Source organism: Ammospiza nelsoni, chromosome 22 (genome assembly GCF_027579445.1).
Source record: "Ammospiza nelsoni isolate bAmmNel1 chromosome 22, bAmmNel1.pri, whole genome shotgun sequence".
NCBI lineage: Eukaryota > Metazoa > Chordata > Aves > Passeriformes > Passerellidae > Ammospiza > Ammospiza nelsoni.
Window position 1 is genome coordinate 6,256,955 of NC_080654.1, and position 18,759 is coordinate 6,275,713.

The following is an 18,759-nucleotide window of genomic DNA, read 5'->3' on the forward strand; positions in this document are numbered from 1 at the left end:
CAGGACTGGCTGGGACGTGTGGGAAGATCAGCAGTTCCACCTCCACCCCGAGGGAATGGCAACCAAACATCCCAATTCCATTGGATCTGTGCTTCCACCCCAAAGGAATGGCATCCAAACGTCCCAATCCCATTGGATCTGCTTCCACCTCGAAGGAATGGCATCCACACATCCCAATTCCATTGGATCTGCTCCTCCACCTGGAAGGAATGGCATCCAAATATCCCAATCCCATCAGATCCGCTTCCACCTCAAAGGAATGACATCCAAACATCCCAATCCCATTGGATCCACTTCCACCCCAAAGGAATGACATCCAAACATCCCAATCCCATCAGATCCACTTCCACCCCGAAGGAACGGCATCCACACATCCCAATCCCATTGGATCTGCTCTTCCACTCCATGGACGAGAAGAAAATCTTCATTTTTTTCCAGAGGAAGCATTGTTTCTTCAGGAATTCTCCCTGCCTCAGTTTCCCCCCACGGTCTGGAGGGTCCCTCCCATGGATCCTTGTGGATTTCCTCATGGTTCGGAGCCGCTCCAGCGGCCTCATCCCGCCCTAATTAAACAACCGCCAGGATTAAACAGCCATTAGGCCTCTCCGCTTGGAAAAACGAGCATTTCCAGCCGCCCGAAGCTCCATTTAAATGCAAATGTGGCGGGTTTAGCCCGGAACCGTGGAAATGAGGAGCATTCCCGTGGAAACGAGGAGCAATTCCAGCGGCGGGGCCACCACCGGCTCCGCTCGGTGCCACCCCGGGAGCGCTGGGAAAGGAACGCCGGGCTGGGTGGGGCTGCATCCCAAACCCACCCCCCAAATTCGGGATGCTCTGGGAAGAATCCCTGGGAAAACAGATGGATCTCCTGGCGTGGATAGTTCGGCCAGACGCTGGGACTTTCCGAACGCCAGCACAGACAGATGAGTGAGGGGATTTGGGAGTTTTCTCCCCATTTTGGGGCAGAGCTGCTGCCTGTTTTCATGAATTCCTGCCAAAACGAGGCGCACAAAGGGATTCCATCCCAAAATCCTCCCCAAAGGGACCCATCCACGCTGTGCTGGACCCACCTTCCCCATCCTCTCCCTGCAGGTAATCACACAGGACCCCAATTTCCCCCCCTTTTTCCCCATTCCCGATCGCGTTGTTGGAGGCGCCGGCAGTGAATAATGCAGGAGGAGGCTGAAGGGGAAAGGAGCGGCTCAGGTTGTTCCATTATTGATGAGAGCTGACAGATCCGCTCCTGACAACCTTCCGAGGAGATCTGATTAGCTCGGAAAAAAAAAACAAAAAAAAACAAAAAAAACACCCCCAAACCAACCAAAAAGCCACCGAAACCGCAGCGCCTTCGCGAGGGGCTGACGGCAGCTGAAAACCCCAAAGGAGCAGCGTTATCGACGTTCCCCAATTCCAGGGGACTTTCAAAAAAGGTTCGAGCAGATTGAGAAGAGGTAATTACGCTCAATTAGAGTCACAAGCGCCGAGACGTCAGCGCCGCTTCTCCCGCTCCCCTCGCACCGCAGGCAGGGATAAACGGGGATTATCCAGCGGAATCCGTGGATTCTTTGGGATAGCGGGAACCGGGGGGGCTCCGGCCCTGCAGGAAAGTCAGCGGGAGCTTCGCTGGGCGCCTCCGCCGCCTCCCCCCTCATTGCCGGCTGGGTTCGCATGAATAATTCATCCTCATCCTCCTCCTCCCCGGCTCTCGAGTGCCGGGATCTTTGTAGATCCAACCTGGGGATGAAAGCCCCGGCAGGAGCGGTGGAGGGCCCCGGAGGTCGCGGCTGCCAGACCCTTTCCCAATTAGCCGGGCCCTGGAACGCGTGCCCAGACTCCACACGCGGCCCTCCTCCCTCAGCTCCGGCACAGCCCGCCTTTCCAGGCAGGAGAAATTCTCCTTTTCCCAAGGTTTTGGCCAAACCGAGCCCCCCAGGGGTGGATTTGGGGCTCTGTCAGGATGGAGGAGAGGCTGGATGGTGCTGTTTTGGATGCATGACACCACCCATGCTCCAAAATCCAGCTTTTAAGTGAAATATCTCAATTCTCCCAAGCTCTCCTGTGCTGCATTTCCCCACACGAGGGGACAGCATCCCAAATATTCCCCTAAATATCCTACATTAATCCTAAATAAAATATCCTAGATATCCTCCACTGGTGGATCCATGTTCCCAGCAGGGACGAGCACAGGGATCCCAAAGTGCCAAACCAGCCCGGGGAGGGTCATTCCTGTGCTCCCTTTCCATTCTTTTCAGGGATATAAAAACATTTTTGGTGTTTAGGACGGGATCCTCCAGCTGGAGGGTTAGGGGACCCAGCCCCATCCCTTCCACCACAGGAATTTCAGCATTCCACATTGGGCAGGGGGACACCTCAGCACCCAGGGAAGCCAGGGATGGTGGAGAACCTGCCCCGAGGGGGTTCAGAGGCTCCTTTCTATCCCATAATGTTGAGAAGCAGCTGGTGGGATGATGTTTGGGAAGCTGAGGACACCGGGAATGAATTCTTGAGCTCCCACCTCCCACTGGAGACCCCTGGCAAGGCCCCCTCGCTCCGCAGCCACCCACGGGCTGGGACCAGCACACCTCCCACATCCCCCGCGTTCATCCCTGAGGAAAATCCCACCGGATTGGGATGCAGCCAGCAGGGAGCGAGTCCCTGAGTGAGAGCAGGAGCTTCCACCCACGCCCAGCTTGGCTCTTTCTTCCCTCGTTGTTTTCCGCCTCTCTCTGATGTTCCCCTGGGCCGGATCCCTTTGAGTTCCCCTCCATTGACAGCGGTGGCAGCGATGCCATTCCCCAGGCTCCCGCCTTTCCTCCCCACCGTGCCTCCACTTTTGTCGTCTTGGGGACAAAAACTCCCCAAAATCTTCAGAATTCTGGCCAGGAGCAGATCCACCGCCAGCACCTTCTCCTGCCGTGCCTCAGTTTCCCCACGGTGACTCCAATCCCTGCAGCATCCCTCAGAAATCCCATCCCTTCCCATCCCGAATTTCTCCCTGCTTTTATTCATTCCTCTCCTGGTGCCCACAGCTGAACTCCAGCCCCGATTTCCTGCCCAAACTCCCCTTCCCGACGCCCCCAGCTCCTCCTCCTTCCTCGGAGGCCTCCGTGAGACCCCCCAAGCTCCGGGGCTCTTTCCCGTCAGCCCTCGTTAGGCAGCGGGCGGCAAGCGAGGGCCGCTGAATTAATTAATCACTGAATTAATTAATCACGGAATCAGCTGCTGAATTCGTCACCCGGCCGTGCCGCGGAGCAGCTGCTCGGCATCAGCCCAAAGGGCTCCTGGCTGCTGCTCCCTCCCTTTTCCGGGAGCACCGAGGGATGAGGAGCCTTCACTGGGCACAACAACTTTTTCTCTTTTTCCTCTTTTTTCGTTGCCCGACCCTTTTTAAAGCAGCACGGAGGAGCAGCAGCTCCCCGGGGATGTTTTCCCTGCCTTTGTGCCCTTCCCCGAGCCTCTCTCTCCGTTTCCCAGGCCAACAGAGCCGGCCCTGGGCTGCACCTTTCCCTGGAGCCCAGCCCATCCCAAACATTCGCGGCTCCTCCGGAAGCCTCCTGCCAGCTCTGCCCGCTCAAAGTCACCTTGTCCCGGTCCGCCGCGCTCCGGCCTCTCCCGGCAAATCATTAATCGGCTCCTCGGCATTCCCGCATGGAAAAATGCCCCAGCGGGTGCCCCCGGCCTGGCACTCGGACATGCCGCTGCCCGGGAAGCTGCTCCTGTCGGCGGCCGCGCTGCTGCTCCTCTCCCTGGCCTTCAGGTTTTATAGGAACCGCTCGCCTCCCCCCGGGAAAATCCCACCGGGAGAGCAGCGGGAAAACCGGGATGGGGATGGGGCTCTGAGGAGGAGGAGGAGGAGGAAGGATGGGGCGGACAAGTGTGGGAATGGCCCCGGCATGCAGCACGAAGGTCTCCGGGGGGAGCAGAGCTTTCCAAGTAATGAGGAGGAGGAGGAAGGAGAAGAGGTGGGTTCGGAGCTGATTCCCAGCAAAGCCCCGCTCAGTCCGGCCGGGATGGAAAGGGAGTTGGGAAGGGAACTGGGATGGAAGTTGGGAATTAAATCAGAAAGTAAAACAGGGGTTGAGCTGGGGAGTGATCCTGGGAGCAGGACGGGAAGCGAGCAGGGAAAAGAGCTGGGAAAAGAACCGGGAAGTGAGCTGGGAAGTCAGCCAGGAAGCAAATCGGGAAGCAGGCTAGGAATCAAGCCGAGAAACACTCCAGGAAGAAAGCCAGGAAGCAAATTGATAATGAAGCCAGTTAATGAGTTGGGAAGTGAGCAGACAAACGAGCTGGGAAACAAGCTGGGAAAGAAAATGGGAATTAAGTCAGGAATCGAGCTGGGAAATGAAGCGGGAAGCAAGCTGGAAAGTGAGGCAGGAATTGAGGTGGGAAGTGAACCAGAAAGCAAGCTGGGAAGTGAGCCGGGAAGCAAGGCAGAAATTTTGCTGGGGAGTGAGCCGGGAATTTTGCTGGGAAGCGATCTTGGAAGCAAGGCAGGAGTCGAGGTGGGAAGGGAGCCGGGAATGTCGCTGGGAATGGAGCTGGGCTCTCACGACCCCGGGGCCGTGGCCGCAGCCCGGGGCAGCCCCGCAGGGAGGGACGCAGCTGCTCCGAGCTCCGGGAGTTCCCCGGGGATTCCCGACGCCCGGACAGAGGGGGATGGATGCGCCCAGAGAACGGAGCGGGATCCGGCTGGAGCAGGGAGGAGCAGGGAGGGCAGCACGGGGTCAGTCCGGACCCTCAGCGTCACCTCCAGCCTGGGGCTGCTGCTGACGGCGAGCGAGGTGGGCTCAGACACCTCCTACTCCTTCTCCTCGGTGGCCAAGATCCAGGTGGAGGAGAACTTCATCCCGGAGCGCCAGGACAAGGACAGGGACAGCCCGCCCAGGCCTGGCCTGCGGGGCAAGGTCTACGACTACTTCGTGCAGTCCACCTCCGAGTCGGTGTCCAAGCAGACGTCCCTGCCCTTTGTCCCTGTGGGGACATCCCAATGTCACAGGGACAGGGACCAGGCAGAGCCACAGAGCTCCGGAACCCAGGGGGAGAATCCAGCTTTGGAAATTCCTGATCCCGACACCACCTCAGTTCCACAGGAGGGCACGGAGAACCTTCCAGAACCACCTTCTCCCGGCTGGAAGAGCAGCACCCCCCAGCTCCCACTGCCCGGTGGGGCTCCAGCTGCGGGTCCTGAGCCATCCCAGGCGTCACTGCCCGCCCAGGTGCACCTGGGGAACTGCTCCGAGGTTCTGCGTGTGGCCAAGGCTCAGCAGCTGCGGGCCCTGCAGGACGCTGCCCTCCAGGTGATGAGCGCCAACCTCCTGCAGGTGCTGCGCTCCCCGAACATCTACGGCCGCCTCAATGCCGGCGAGCGGGAGCTGCTCCCGGCGCTCCGGAGCCGCGGGCGGCCGCGCCTGGTGGTGGCCGATGTCCCCCCGGCCGAGCCCGGCCACCGCCGCGGCCGCCTCTGCTACTACGATGAGGACGGGGACCGCTGGTGCCAGCTGTGCCAGCTGCCGGCCGGGGTGGCCGGGCGGGGCTGTGCCGCGTGCTCCATGTTCAATTACCTGTTCCTGGTGCCCGGCTGGGAGGGGACAGGCCGGGCGCGGAGCCCCTCGCGCCGCGTGCTCTGCTACGACCCTCTGAGGGACAGCTGGTGTGACATCTGTCCCCTGCGCCAGGCACGGCCACACTGCCAGCTGGTGGCCCTGGACGGGCACCTCTACGCCATCGGGGGCGAGTGCTTGGCCACCGTGGAGCGCTACGACCCCCGGCGCGACCGCTGGGCCTTCGCCGCCGCCCTGCCCAGGGACACCTTCGCCGTGGCCCACGCGGCCACCGCGTGCGACGGGGACATTTACGTCACCGGGGGCACGCTGCGCTCGCTGCTGCTGCGCTACGACGCCCGCGGGGACAGCTGGGCCACCAGCCCGGCTGTCGGCGACAAGGACAGGACGGCCGAGCTGGTGAGCGCCCACGGGTTTCTGTACCGCTTCCAGCTGCGGCGCGGCGCCGGTGGCACCGAGGTGGCCGTGTCGCGGTGCAGCGCCAGCGCCAGGCTGTGGTACCGCTGTGGCAGCCGCCCCCTGCCCGAGCCGGCCGGGCTGCGCTGTGCTGCTCTGGGCGGCCTCGTTCATTGCCTGGGTCGTGGTTTCCATCTCCGCTTCCTGGCTGACCCCGTCTCGCCGCGCTTCGGGGCCAAGGAGCTGAGGCCGTTCCCGGAACCCCACGGGAGCCTCCTGCCCGCGGTGCTGGTGCTGCCCGAGGGGGGCACGGAGACACCATGGCCCTGAGGGGTCCCCGAGGAGTGGTGGCAGCTGGAGAAGGAGCTCCTAGCCCGACGTGTGCAATCCAAGCCCTCCATGGACCCGACTTCTTCCCATACCCATGATGCAGGAAGGGATCAAACCCTTGGATCCGACCTGTTCCCACTGCCCGGGCTGGAGGAAGGGATCAGATCCTTGGATCTGACCTGTTTTCACTCTCCGGGATGCCGGAAGGGATCAGACCCCTGGATCCAGCCTCCTCCCACCCCCTGGGATGGATCAAAGAATCAGATCCTTGGATCCAGCCTCTTCCTGCTGCCCAGGATGCAGGAAGGGATCAGACCCTTGAATCCGGCCTCCTCCCAGTCCCTGAGATGCAGAAAATAATCAAACCCTTGGATCTGACCTGTTTCCGCTCTCCAGGATGCAGGAAGGGATCAGACCCTTGGATCCCACCTCTTAGCACTTCCTGGGATTGAGAAAGGGATCAGATCCTTGGATCCAGCCTCTTCCCACAGCCCAGGCTGGAAGAATGAATCAGACCCTTGGATCTGGCCTTTTGCCACTGCCCAGGATGCAGGAAGGGATCAGACCCCTGGATCTGGCCTCCTCCCACCCCCTGGGATGGAGAAAAGGGATCAGATCCTTGGATCCGGCCTCTTCCCAGTCCCTGAGATGCAGAAAGGGATGAAACCCTTGGACTCAGCCTCTTCCCACTGCCTGGGACGGAGAAAGGGATCAGATCCTTGCATCCAGCCTCTTCCCATGTCCCAGGCTTGAGGAAGGGATCAAACACTTGGATCGAGCTTTTCCCCCACTGCCCAGACTGGAGGAAGGGATCAAAATCTTGGATTGTGCCTCTTCCCACACCCCGGGCTGGAGGAAGGGATCAAACCCTCGGGCGCTGCCGGGAATCGCAGCCCAGCGGAGGCTCCGGGAAGAGCCGGGAGGAGCTGGGCGGGCTCGTTTGCTCAGGGGAGGTCAAACAGGGCCATGTTTGTTTGGGCGGCAGCAAATCCCGGATCTCCACGGGCTCCAGCTGTCCGGGCACCCTTCAAGACCAATTCAGACCTGATTTAGACCTGACTTAGGCTCCAGGTGGGGAACATTGACCCGGACACGGATGAGGAGTGGTTTAGGGTGGAGGTTGCTGAAGTTCTATCAGCATCGCTGGGACACCTCACTCACACTGGGAAGAGTTCGGGGCTGGCCTCGTTATCTCTTATCTCGTTATTTCTCTCCTCCTCCTGAGAGCGCACTTGTCTGTGTTTAATCTCTGTGTAAAGCGGCGACGGGGGTTTGGGCACAGCTGGGCCTAAATTAAAGTGAACATTCAGTGAAATGAACGCCACGCCTCATTTTAAGACGAGCCTAATTGGAGGCAAGAGCGCGTTGCATGTTCGACATCACTAATTAGGCACGGCCGGCAGCTCCGGGAGGCAAACAGGGAGCAGTGCTCCCTCATCCCCTTTTCCCAGGTTTTCCAGGACCAGCGCCCCATCACCCCCTTTTCCCAGATTTTCTGGGAGCAGTGCTCCATCATCCCCTTTTCCCAGGTTTTCCAGGAGCAGATGCTCTCTATCTCCCTTTTCCCATCATTTCCCAGCTCAGACACTCCCTCATCCCCCTTTCCCAGGTTTTCCTGGCTCAAACGCTCCCTCATCTCCTTTTCCCAGCTTTTCCCCCTACAGACATTCCCTCATCCCCTTTTCCCAGGTTTTCCAGGAGCAGATGCTCTCTCATTCCCATTTTCCTCCCAGCTTTTCCCAGGTTTTCCCAGCTCAAACACTCCTTCATCCCCTTTCCCAGCATTTCCCAGTTCAGACACTCCCTCATCCCCTTTTCCCAGCTTTTCTTGGCTCAAACGCTCCCTCATCCCCTTTCTCCAGTTTTTCCCACTTCAGACACTCCCTCATCCCTTTTCCCCATGTTTTCCCAGCTCAAACGCTCCCTCTTCCTCTTTTCCCAGTCTTTCTGGGAGCAGATGCTCTCATCCCCCTTTCCCAGTTTTTCCCAGCTCAGACGCTCCCTCATCCCTTTTTCCCAGCTTTCCCAGGAGCAGATGCTCTCTCATTCCCATTTTCCCCCCAGCTTTTCCCAGCTTTTCCTGGCACAGACACTCCCTCATCCCCTCTCCCCAGCTTTCCCAGGAAATCGCTGCTTATCCCACAATTCCAGAGGGGCGGGGGAAAGGAGCTTAAATCCCCCCCAGTTCCACCTCCCACTACCCCAGACTGCTCCAGCCTGGCCTGGGACCAGGATGGGAATTCCAGGGTTTTTTTGGGAATTTTGTGGCAGTTTAAGAGACCCTGGATTAATGTTCTCTCCCAAAGCGCTCCCAGAAGGATTCCTGGCACTGCCTGGATCCTCTGGACAGAGGGCAGGGAACCTTGGGAGGCTGCGTTAATTAATGAGCCTGGGGCCGCGGTAATTAATTAACCCGGGGCTGCGTTAATGAACAAACCTGCCCAGGCTGTTCCTGCTGGTGGGGAAGGGTGAGGGACCCCTCCCTGTCATGGGAAATGCAGGAATATGTTGGAGTATGAGGATTTTTTGGGATTCATGGAATTTCCCAGCTGAAATATCCCAAAAAAGAGACTCTGGGGTATGGGAGGTGACAATTCTAGCAGCAGGATGATCCCTCTGGAATGGCCCCGGGGCAGTGGGGGGGAAGGACTGGAATGAGGGAGGGGGAAAATAAAGGGAAAAGGACAAATTCAAACCCATGCTCAGACCTGGAAGTTTCGCTCCCTACTCCCAAATCCCGAAGGTTTGGTTCATTCTCTCCCAAATCCCGAAGGTTTGGTTCATTCTCTCCCAAATCCTGAAGGTTTGGTTCATTCTCTCCCAAATCCCGAGAGTTTGGTTCATTCTCTCCCAAATCCTGAAGGTTTGGCTCATTCTCTCCCAAATCCCGGAGGTTTGGTCCTTTCCTCACTCCCAAATCCCAAAGGTTTTGTTCATTCCATGCTCCCGAATCCCAAAGGTTTTGTTTGTTCTCAGCTCCCAAATCCCAAAAGTTTGGTTCATTCTCTCCCAAATCCTGAAGGATTGGTCCTTTCCTCTCTCCCAAATCCCAAAGGTTTGGTTCATTTTCTCCCGAATCCCAAAAGTTTGGTCCTTTCCCTGCTCCCCAGTCCCGAAGGTTTTGTTGGTTCCCAGCTCCCAAATCCCAAAGGTTTGATCCCTTGTCCAGCTCCAGCCTCCTTCTCCCACCCCGGGGCCATTCCAGAGAGATCATCCCTCCACTGGAATTCTCACCTTGCTCATCCCAGAATCTTTTTCTTTTGGGATGTTTCAACCCAGAAATTCCGTGGCTCCCAAAACCACCTTATTTTCCCCATCATTATTTAACTCCTTGCCCCTCTCGCTCGTGCTCCCCCACATTTCTGCTTTTCCCAGGGCGAATTCCCGGTGTTGGAGCTTTCCATCCCCCTTGGATGGTGCGAACCCATCCCAAATCCCGATTTTTGCCCTTTTCCCGTGACCGCTGCAGAGGAGAGTTCCCGGTAGGTGGGAACACGGCCCTGGAGCCCTTCCAGAGGACATTGGATTGTTTTCCATCGCAGGAAAGCTTTCCCAGATCCCGCCTTTCTGCCGGCGCCGTTTCGTGTTTCACCTTGCCTTTAACCCCTTCCTGCCCGTGTTCCCCAGGGAAGAGCGCCAAGGACGGGCCGCGGGCAGCGCTCCCTCCCCCGCTCCTGCACTCTCCAAGATTAATTTTGGGAAGCATTTGAGAGATTAAAAACTCCCGGGGACATCCCAGCCTTGTCCTGCCGGGAAGGACACATAGGCCGGGAAGGTGTGGGAATGACTTTGGGATGAGGGAAACGGAAAATAAAGGGAAAAGGACAAATCCAGACCCACGCTCAGACCGGGAGGTTTTGTTCCCTGCTCCCAAATCCCGAAGGTTTGGATTGATTCCTGATCCCAAATCTAGGAAGTTTGATTAGTTCCCTGCTCCTCAATCCTGAAGATTTGGTTCATTCTCCAATCCCAAATCCCGAAAGTTTGGTTCATTCCCTGCTCCCAAATCCAGGAGGTTTGGCTCCTTCTCTTCCAAATCCCAAAGGTTTGGACTGTTAGCTGATCCCAAGTCCAGGAGATTTGATTAGTTCCCTGCTCCCAAATCCCAAAGGTTTGGTTATTTCCCTACTCCCATATCCTGAAGGTTTGGTTCCTTCTCTCCCAAAAACCAAAGGTTTGGATTATTCCCTGCTCCCAAATCCAGTGCAGGGAGGAGCCTCTGGAAGTCTCCCAAATCCCAAATGTTTGGTTCGTTCCCTGCTCCCAAATCCCAAAGGTTTGGATCATTCCCTGATCCCAAATCCAGGAGGTTTGATTCGTTCCGTGCTCCCCAGTCCCAAAGATTTGGTTCACTTCCCTGCTCCCAAATCCCAAAAGTTTGGTTCATTCCCTGTTCCCAAACCCAGTGCAGGGAAGAGCTTCTGGAAGTCTCCTAAGTCCCAAAGGTTTGGTTCTTTCCCTGCTCCCAAATCCCGAAGGTTTGGATCATTCCCTGCTCCCAAATCCAGGAGGTTTGATTAGTTCCCTGCTCCCAAATCCCAAATGTTTGGTTCATTCCGTGCTCCCCAGTCCTGAAGATTTGTTTCACTCCCTGATCCCAAATCCCAAAAGTTTGGTCGATTCCCTGCTCTCAACTACCAAAGGTTTGGTTCCTTCTCTCTCAAATACCAAAGGTCTGAATTGTGACCTGCTCCCAAATCCCGAAGGTTTGGATCATTCCCTGATCCCAAATCCAGTAGGTTTGATTAATTCCCTGCTCCCAAATCCCAAAGGTTTGGTTCATTCCATGCTCCCAAATCTCAAAGATTTGGTTCCTTCTCTCTCAAACACCAAAGGTTTGAATTGTGACCTGCTCCCAAATCCTGAAGGTTTGGATCATTCCCTGATCCCAAATCCAGGAGGTTTGATTAGTTCACTGCTCCCAAATCCCAAAGTTTTGGTCCTTCCCCTGCTCCCAAATCCCAAAGGTTTTGTTCATTTCCCATTCCCAAACCACAAAGGTTTGGTCCTTTCCCTGCTCCCAGATCCCAAAGATTTGGCTCCTTCTCTTCCAAATCCCAAAGGTTTAGGATCTGTCCTGCTTTTTGAGGAGAATTTCCACAGAATTGGGATCTGTCCTGCTTTTTGAGGGGAATTTCCATGGGACTGGGGCCTGTTCTCATTTTTGGGAGCATCTCCATGGGATTTTGGGGAGCATTTCCATGGGATTGAGTTCTGTCCTCCTTTTCCCGCACTGGGATGTGACTTCCAGGGTTTTGCTTCCCTAAAGCAGTGGCGCTGGAAATCCCAATCCTGGAAAAATTCCATAAAAATCCATCCAGGCCCCCAAATTCCAGGGTTTTTTTGCACATTAGGAATTTTGGAGCTGGAGAATGAAATTCTGGGATTTTCCTTTCCTGGGGGATCCAGGTTTTCCAAACCGGCTGGAGAAGGGGATGAAGAATCCCAGGAATTTCCTGAAGATCATAGGGACCTTAAAAGAGAATTTGGGATTATCTCAACCCAGAATTTGGGGATTTCAATGGAGGATTTTCCCTAAAAAGGGAAAAATCCGGGATTGAGGAGAGGAGGAAAAATCCAGGAGCGCAGGAATCTGCAGGAGTTTTAAAATTTAGGAATTTTCAATGGAAGCTGAGCCCAACAGAGCCTCAAAATTCCCTTTCCTCAAAACACCCAAATCCTCAAAATTCCCTTTCCCCGAGCTTTTTCCGGGGCGTTGCTGCCATCTAGGGGCTCCTGGTTGAAAACATGGAAAACCGGAATTTATTCCCATTTTCCCAGCATTATTCCCAACTTTTTTTCCCTTTGACTTTTCCAGCGATTTTTGCCTGCTTTATTTTCAGCTTGGATCTTCTGGAATTTAATTCCTAGACTGCACCCAGGGTTTTTCCAAGATTTTTCATCCCAGCAAAAATCATGTTTTATCCCTGGAAAAAAATCCTGGTTAAGACTTGGATGTTCCCAGAAAAAACTTGGAAGGCACAAAACATCTTCGGGGCTCAGCTGGGATGTAAAATTCCCCAAAATGGCAGGAATGTGGGAATTCCCAGCTCCTCATTCCAGCAAATCCCACATGGACACTGAGTATGATCCTCATTCTGCCAATTTCTTGCCCCATTTCCATAGGAAAAGGCAGAAAATTCCATAATTTTGGAGGTTTTCCCCAATTTCTGCTCCTTCTCCCTCTCAGCTGCCCAAAAGCGTTTTGGGAATGAGGGAACATCCAGGGAAAAGTGGGAATTCTCCTCCTGCTCCTCCTTGGGATCCACTCAGATGCTGTTTTCCCAAAATATTTTCATTCCCAGGAATCCCAGATTCCTTTAATTCCCAGTGCTGCTCAATCTCATAGGGCAAAGCAGGCGTGGAAAAAATTCCATGACTTTGAAATCAATTGAAATCAAGGAATGGGAATTCCCAAGGAAAAGGGAACTTAGGGAGCAGCCAAAGAAATGGGAATTCAAAGAAATTCAAAGGAATTCCTGGAATTTTTAAGGAAAAATGGGATTTATTCCTGATTTCCCCAGATTTTCCTGGAGGTTTTCCATTGAATTTTCCTGGATCCATCTGGGCTCATCCTGAGGAATCCAAGCACGAGGATCCCACTGGATCCTTCTGGGAGCAGCTCCATGCCCAGGGAATGCCAAAGGGGGAGGGAAAAGCAGGAATTCCAGCAAAAAATCACCTCAGAAAGAAGCAAATTGGGATTCCTGAATTTTCCTGAGGCCACACTTGGGGAATATTGGAATTTCAGGGATTTATCCAGGCTGTGTCAGGTTTTTACTCCATGGGAAGGGTTCAGTCCAGGTTTCATCCCAAATTCCTGCAGGACAGGGAAAGGAAAGCAAGAGGGAAAAGTGGGAATTCCAGCAAATTCTGAATTTCTGGGAATTGCAGAAATTTGGGATCAGGGCAGTTTTTACAGCCTAGAGAAACCAAAGGAATCTTTTCCCATGGGATCATTTTTCCCATTTCTCCTCACCCCATGGGATTCCTTTGGGATCGATACCCAGCTCTGACCCCCTGGAAAACCCCAGAGCATGAGGGAATCCCAAATTCCCAGCCCCAGCCATTCCTTGGGATTCCAGGGGGAGGATGATCCCTAAAAAAGCCAGGACATCCATCCACAACCCTTCCCATCCCTCAATTCCAATGAAATTATCCCAATTCCCATGGAAATTATCCCAATTCCAATGAACTGGTCCCAATTCCAATTAAATTCTCCCAATTCCAGGGGAAATTTGGATAATTTCCCACTTCCAGTGGAAGTTATCCAAGTCCTGATGAAAATAATCCCAGTTTTGACAGAAATTATCCCAATTCCAATGAACTGGTCCTGATTCCAATGGAAATTATCCCAATTCAAATGAAATTATCCCAATGCCAATGGAAATTATCCAAATTCCAATGGAAAATATCCCAGCTCCAATGGAAACTATCCCAATGTCAATGGAAATTATCCAAATTCCAATGGAAAATATCCCAGCTCCAATGGAAACTATCCCAATGCCAATGGAAATTATCCAAATTCCAATGGAAAATATCCCAGCTCCAATGGAAACTATCCCAATGCCAATGGAAATTATCCCAATTCCAACAAACTGGTCCCAATTCCAATGAACTGGTCCCAGTTCCAATGGAAATTATCCCAATGCCAATGAAGTTATCCCAATTCCAATGGAAATTATCACAATTCCAATGGAATGATCCCAATTCCAATGGGAATGATCCCGATTAACTCAGATTCCGCATTTTTCCAGCCCTGAACTTCCAGATCCTGATGTAGGCAGGGATTTGGGATCATCTGGAATGAAGGAATTCTCCCAATGTCCTCCAAAGATGAATCCAGTCCCACATCCCGGTGCAGGTGGAGATTTGGGATCACCTGGAATGAAGGGATTGTCCCAGTGTCCTCTAAAGACAGCCCAACATTTCAGGGCAGGTGGAGATTTGGGATCACCTGGAATGAACACATGGGATTGTCCAGGATGAAGGCGTGGGGTTGTCCTGGTGTCCTTCAAAGATGAATCCAGTCCCACATCCTGGTACAGGTGGAGATTTGGGATCACGTGGAATGAACACATGGGATTGTCCAGGATGAAGGCACAGGGCTGTCCCAGTCTCCTCCAAGGCCAGATCCAGCCCCAGATCCTGGTTCAGAGAGGGATTTGGGATCACCTGGAATGAAGGGATTGTCCTAGTATTCTCCAAAGACGGATCCAGGTCCACATTCCAGTGCAGACAGAGGTTTGGGAACACCTGGAATGAAGGGATCTATGGAATTGTCCTGGTGTCCTCCAAAGACAGATCCAGCCCCACATTCCTATGCAGGCGGGGATTTTGGATCACCTGGAATGAACACATGGGATTGTTCAGGATGAAGGCGTGGGGTTGTCCTGGTGTCCTTCAAAGATGAATCCAGTCCCACATCCTAGTACAGGTGAGATTTGGGATCACATGGAATGAAGGTGTGGGATTGTCCTGGTGTCCTCCACAGCCAGATCCAGCCCCAGATCCCAGTGGAGGCAGAGATCCAGAGAATGAACACATGGGATTGTCCAGGATGAAGGCACAGGGCTGTCCCAGTCTCCTCCAAGGCCAGATCCAGCCCCAGATCCTGGTTCAGAGAGGGATTTGGGATCACCTGGAATGAAGGGATTGTCCCAGTGTCCTCCACAGCCAGATTCAGCCCCACATCCCAGTGGAGTCAGAGATTTGGGATCACCTGGAATGAACACATGGGACTGTCCAGGATGAAGGTGTGGGATCATCCCAGTCTCCTCCAAGGCCAGATCCAGCCCCAGATCCTGGTTCAGAGAGGGATTTGGGATCACCTGGAATGAAGGGATTGTCCCAGTGTCCTCCAAAGACGGATCCAGGTCCACATTCCAGTGCAGGCAGAGGTTTGGGAACACCTGGAATGAAGGGATCTATGGAATTGTCCTGGTGTCCTCCAAAGACAGATCCAGCCCCACATTCCTATGCAGGCGGGGATTTTGGATCACCTGGAATGAAGGCCTGGGATTGTCCAGGATGAAGGTGTGGGATTTTCCTGGTGTCCTTCAAAGATGAATCCAGTCCCACATCCTGGTACAGGTGGAGATTTGGGATCGCATGGAATGAAGGTGTGGGATTGTCCTGGTGTCCTCCACAGCCAGATCCAGCCCCAGATCCCAGCACAGATTCCCATGGACTCCAGGATCTCCAACATCTTTCCCCAAGGCATCTCCATGGCTCTTTGGTGGGAACTGGGGATCAAACACTGGGAAGGCCGAGGGAGCTCATCCCACAGTTCCTCCCCATCCTGGCCCTGCGGACCTTGGGTCCTTCCCTGTCCCAGGACAATTCCTTCCTTGGCAGGTCCTTCCCAATCCCAGCTTCCCCTGCTCCAGGCTCCTTGGGCCCTTCTGGATGCTCAAGGTCCCACTTGGAGCTCCCTGGAATTCCCCATCCTTGACATCCAGGATTTTTATCCTCACCAGGAGCTGGGAGGAGCTGGGGGCTCATCCAAATCCCCAGATGGACCTGGTGGAAGGGCTCAGGATTCCATGGAATTCTCCCTGTCTGATCCAAGGCTCAGGCAAGGAGGATCCGAGGTCCCAACGCTGTTCGTTCCATCCAGCCCAGCATTCCCAAGTGTCCAGGGCCGCTGGAACCTCCTCAGGGGAGTTTTGGAGGTGTCATTTTAATAGAAAATATAGTTTTATAGAAAATATAATTTAAAGAGAATAACCTTTTATAGAGAAAATATGATTTTATATAAAACCATCCATGGATCACCCTCCGTTATCCTGGAGAGGGAAGGAGGGAGGGAGGGAGGGAATCCATGGATGGATTGATAGACGGATGGATGGATGGATGGATGGATGGATGGATGGATGGATGGATGGAATCCATGGATGGATGGATGGATGGATGACGGGGAAAAGCAGGGAATCTTTTCCCGAACCTTCCCGGCCGGGTCCACACGGTGGCAGCAGGGATCTGCCGATGGAACGCCGAGAGCAGCCGCTCTGCTTATCCCAAAAAAGCCCCAGGGATGCGAGCCGAGGAACCGCTCCATGGAAGGGGTTCAGAGATCCCCGGAGAGATCCCAAAGGAATTCCGATTACAGGGAGAAAGGGAAGGAAAGGTCCCTGACCTGTGTCCAAGCTGTGTCCGAGCACATCCGTCCCAGGACACGCTGATCCCTCCGGAGCTGGGGATTCCTGCAGGAACTCCGGGAATTCCCCCTTCAGGTGGCACTGTGGGACAGGGAAAAGGACCCCGGAATGGTTCAGGTTGGGTTGGCGGGACCTTCGAGCCGATCCCGTTCCATGTCCGGACACCTTCCCTGGCCCCAGGTGCCTCCAGCCCCATCCAGCCCACCCTGGGACATTCCAGGGATCCAGGGGCAGGCACAGCTTTTCAGGAGAGCTGTGCCAGGGCCTCGCCTCCTTCCTGGGCAGGAATTTCTTCCCAAATTCCACTCAAATCACTCTATCTCAGTCTGACCCATTCCTGCTCATCCTGGCACTCCTCTTCCCGAGGAACATTCCCTCTCCAGCTTCCCTGGAGCCCCTCCAGACACTGGAAGTTGCTCCAAGTTCTCCACACCCCTCCTTCCATCCATCCATCCATCCATACATCCATGGATTCCATGCATCCATGCATGCATGCATCCATCCATCCATCCATCCATCCATCCATCCATCCATCCATCCATCCATCCATCTGTGGATTCCATTCATCTCTCCATGGATTTCATCCATCCATGGATTCCATTCATCACTCATCCCCCATCCATCCATCCATCCATCCATGGATTCCATCCGTCCGTCCATCTGTTCGTCCGTCATCCCTCCACCCGTCCAAGCTGCTCCAATCCCTTTGGCATCTCCATGGCCTCCTCTGGACCTTCTCCAACAATTCCATGTTGGAGCAGAGAATTCCAGGTGGGATCCCTTCCCTTCCCTTCCCTTCCCTTCCCTTCCCTTCCCTTCCCTTCCCTTCCCTTCCCTTCCCTTCCCAAACCTTCCCAAACCTTCCCAAACCTTCCCTTCCCAAACCTTCCCAAACCTTCCCTTCCCTCATTCCTTAGGATGCACCTGGGACATGGATTTTGGGCTGGGAATGCTGGGACGAAGATGGGAGAGAGGGATGGGATCCACAAAAATCCCATAAAAATTCCTAAATTCCTATTCCTGGTCTAAAACCCTGGAATGTGTTTTTTTTTTTCCCCATGGAAAAATCCCTTTATTTTCCCGTTTAATTCTGTATGACTCCAAAGGTTCGGGGGCTTTATTCAAATATTAATAAAATACTAACAAATGCTTTCGTTGGAATATAAAATCAATAATTAATGTAAATAAATAATAAAATACTAACAAATACTTTAGTGTGAATATAAAACCAATAATTAAATTGTAAATAAATAATAATATAAATAAATAATACTAATTAAGTGTGAATATTAAAATAATTCCTGTTTAAGTCTCAGTTCTACAATTAAAGGAGTCCCAAATTTTTAAAACTAAAAATAAATTGATAAAACAATCAAAACAAAGGAAAAATAAATTTTATTTTATTTTTCCTTTGTTTTGATTGTTTTATCAATTTATTTGTGTGGTTTAGAGTTGACAATATTATTAGTAGTAATATAGTAATAATAATAATATTTTAATCAATATTTGGTGAGTTCATTATTGAGTTCATTATTAATTTCTGATTTAACCAATATTTGTGTGAGTTTATTATTGATAATCCCTGATTTAATCAATATTTGTGACAGTTTATTATGGAAAATTGATTTTCATAATTGATATTGATTTCCATCAATATTTGGTGAATTTATTATTGATAATCCCTTATTTTGATCTATATTTGGTGAGTTTATTATTGATAATTCCTGGTTTCCATCAATATTTCTTGAGTCTATTGATAATTCCTGATTTTTATCAATTTGAATGAGTTTCTTACTGATAATTTCTGATTTCCATCAATATTTGGGATCACTGAGTTGGTCCTGCTGAGTTTTTTAACCTTCGTGCTCCTCCTGCTGGAATTCCTTGGGTTTCCAGTGGGATTTAGGCCTGGCTTTACAACACCTGCTGTGACAAGTGAGGCTTTGTTAGATCCAGTATCAATAATTATCAATCATTATCAATAATTATCGCCATTAATCCTGGTCCTGCTTTTTGGGACATGCTCCCCAAAAAGCAGGACAGGCACCAATCCCATGGAATTTCTCCTCAAAAAGCAGCACAGATCCTAAAACCCTTGGAAATGCTGCCCAAAAACCCATGGAGATGGTCCCAAAAATCAGAACAGGCCCAATTCCATGGAGATGTCCCCAAAAAGCAGGACAGACCCCAGTCCTGTGGAAATTCTCCTCGAAAAGCAGGACAGATCCCAAACCCCATGGAGATGTCCCCCAGAAAATCAGGACAGATCTAAATACCATGGAAATGTTTCCCAAATTCCCATGGACATGCTC

At 52.9% G+C, this 18,759-nt stretch overlaps 1 protein-coding gene across 1 annotated transcript; it reads left to right on the forward strand.

Moving 5' to 3' along the window:
* Positions 1-3,656: 3,656 nt before the first annotated feature.
* KLHDC7A (kelch domain containing 7A) lies at positions 3,657-7,385 on the forward strand. The gene is made up of 2 exons (XM_059487589.1): positions 3,657-4,346; positions 4,455-7,385. The coding sequence occupies exons 1-2, from the start codon at positions 3,657-3,659 to the stop codon at positions 6,285-6,287; spliced, it is 2,523 nt and encodes an 840-aa protein (XP_059343572.1). The 3' UTR covers positions 6,288-7,385.
* The last annotated feature ends 11,374 nt before the right edge of the window (positions 7,386-18,759 follow it).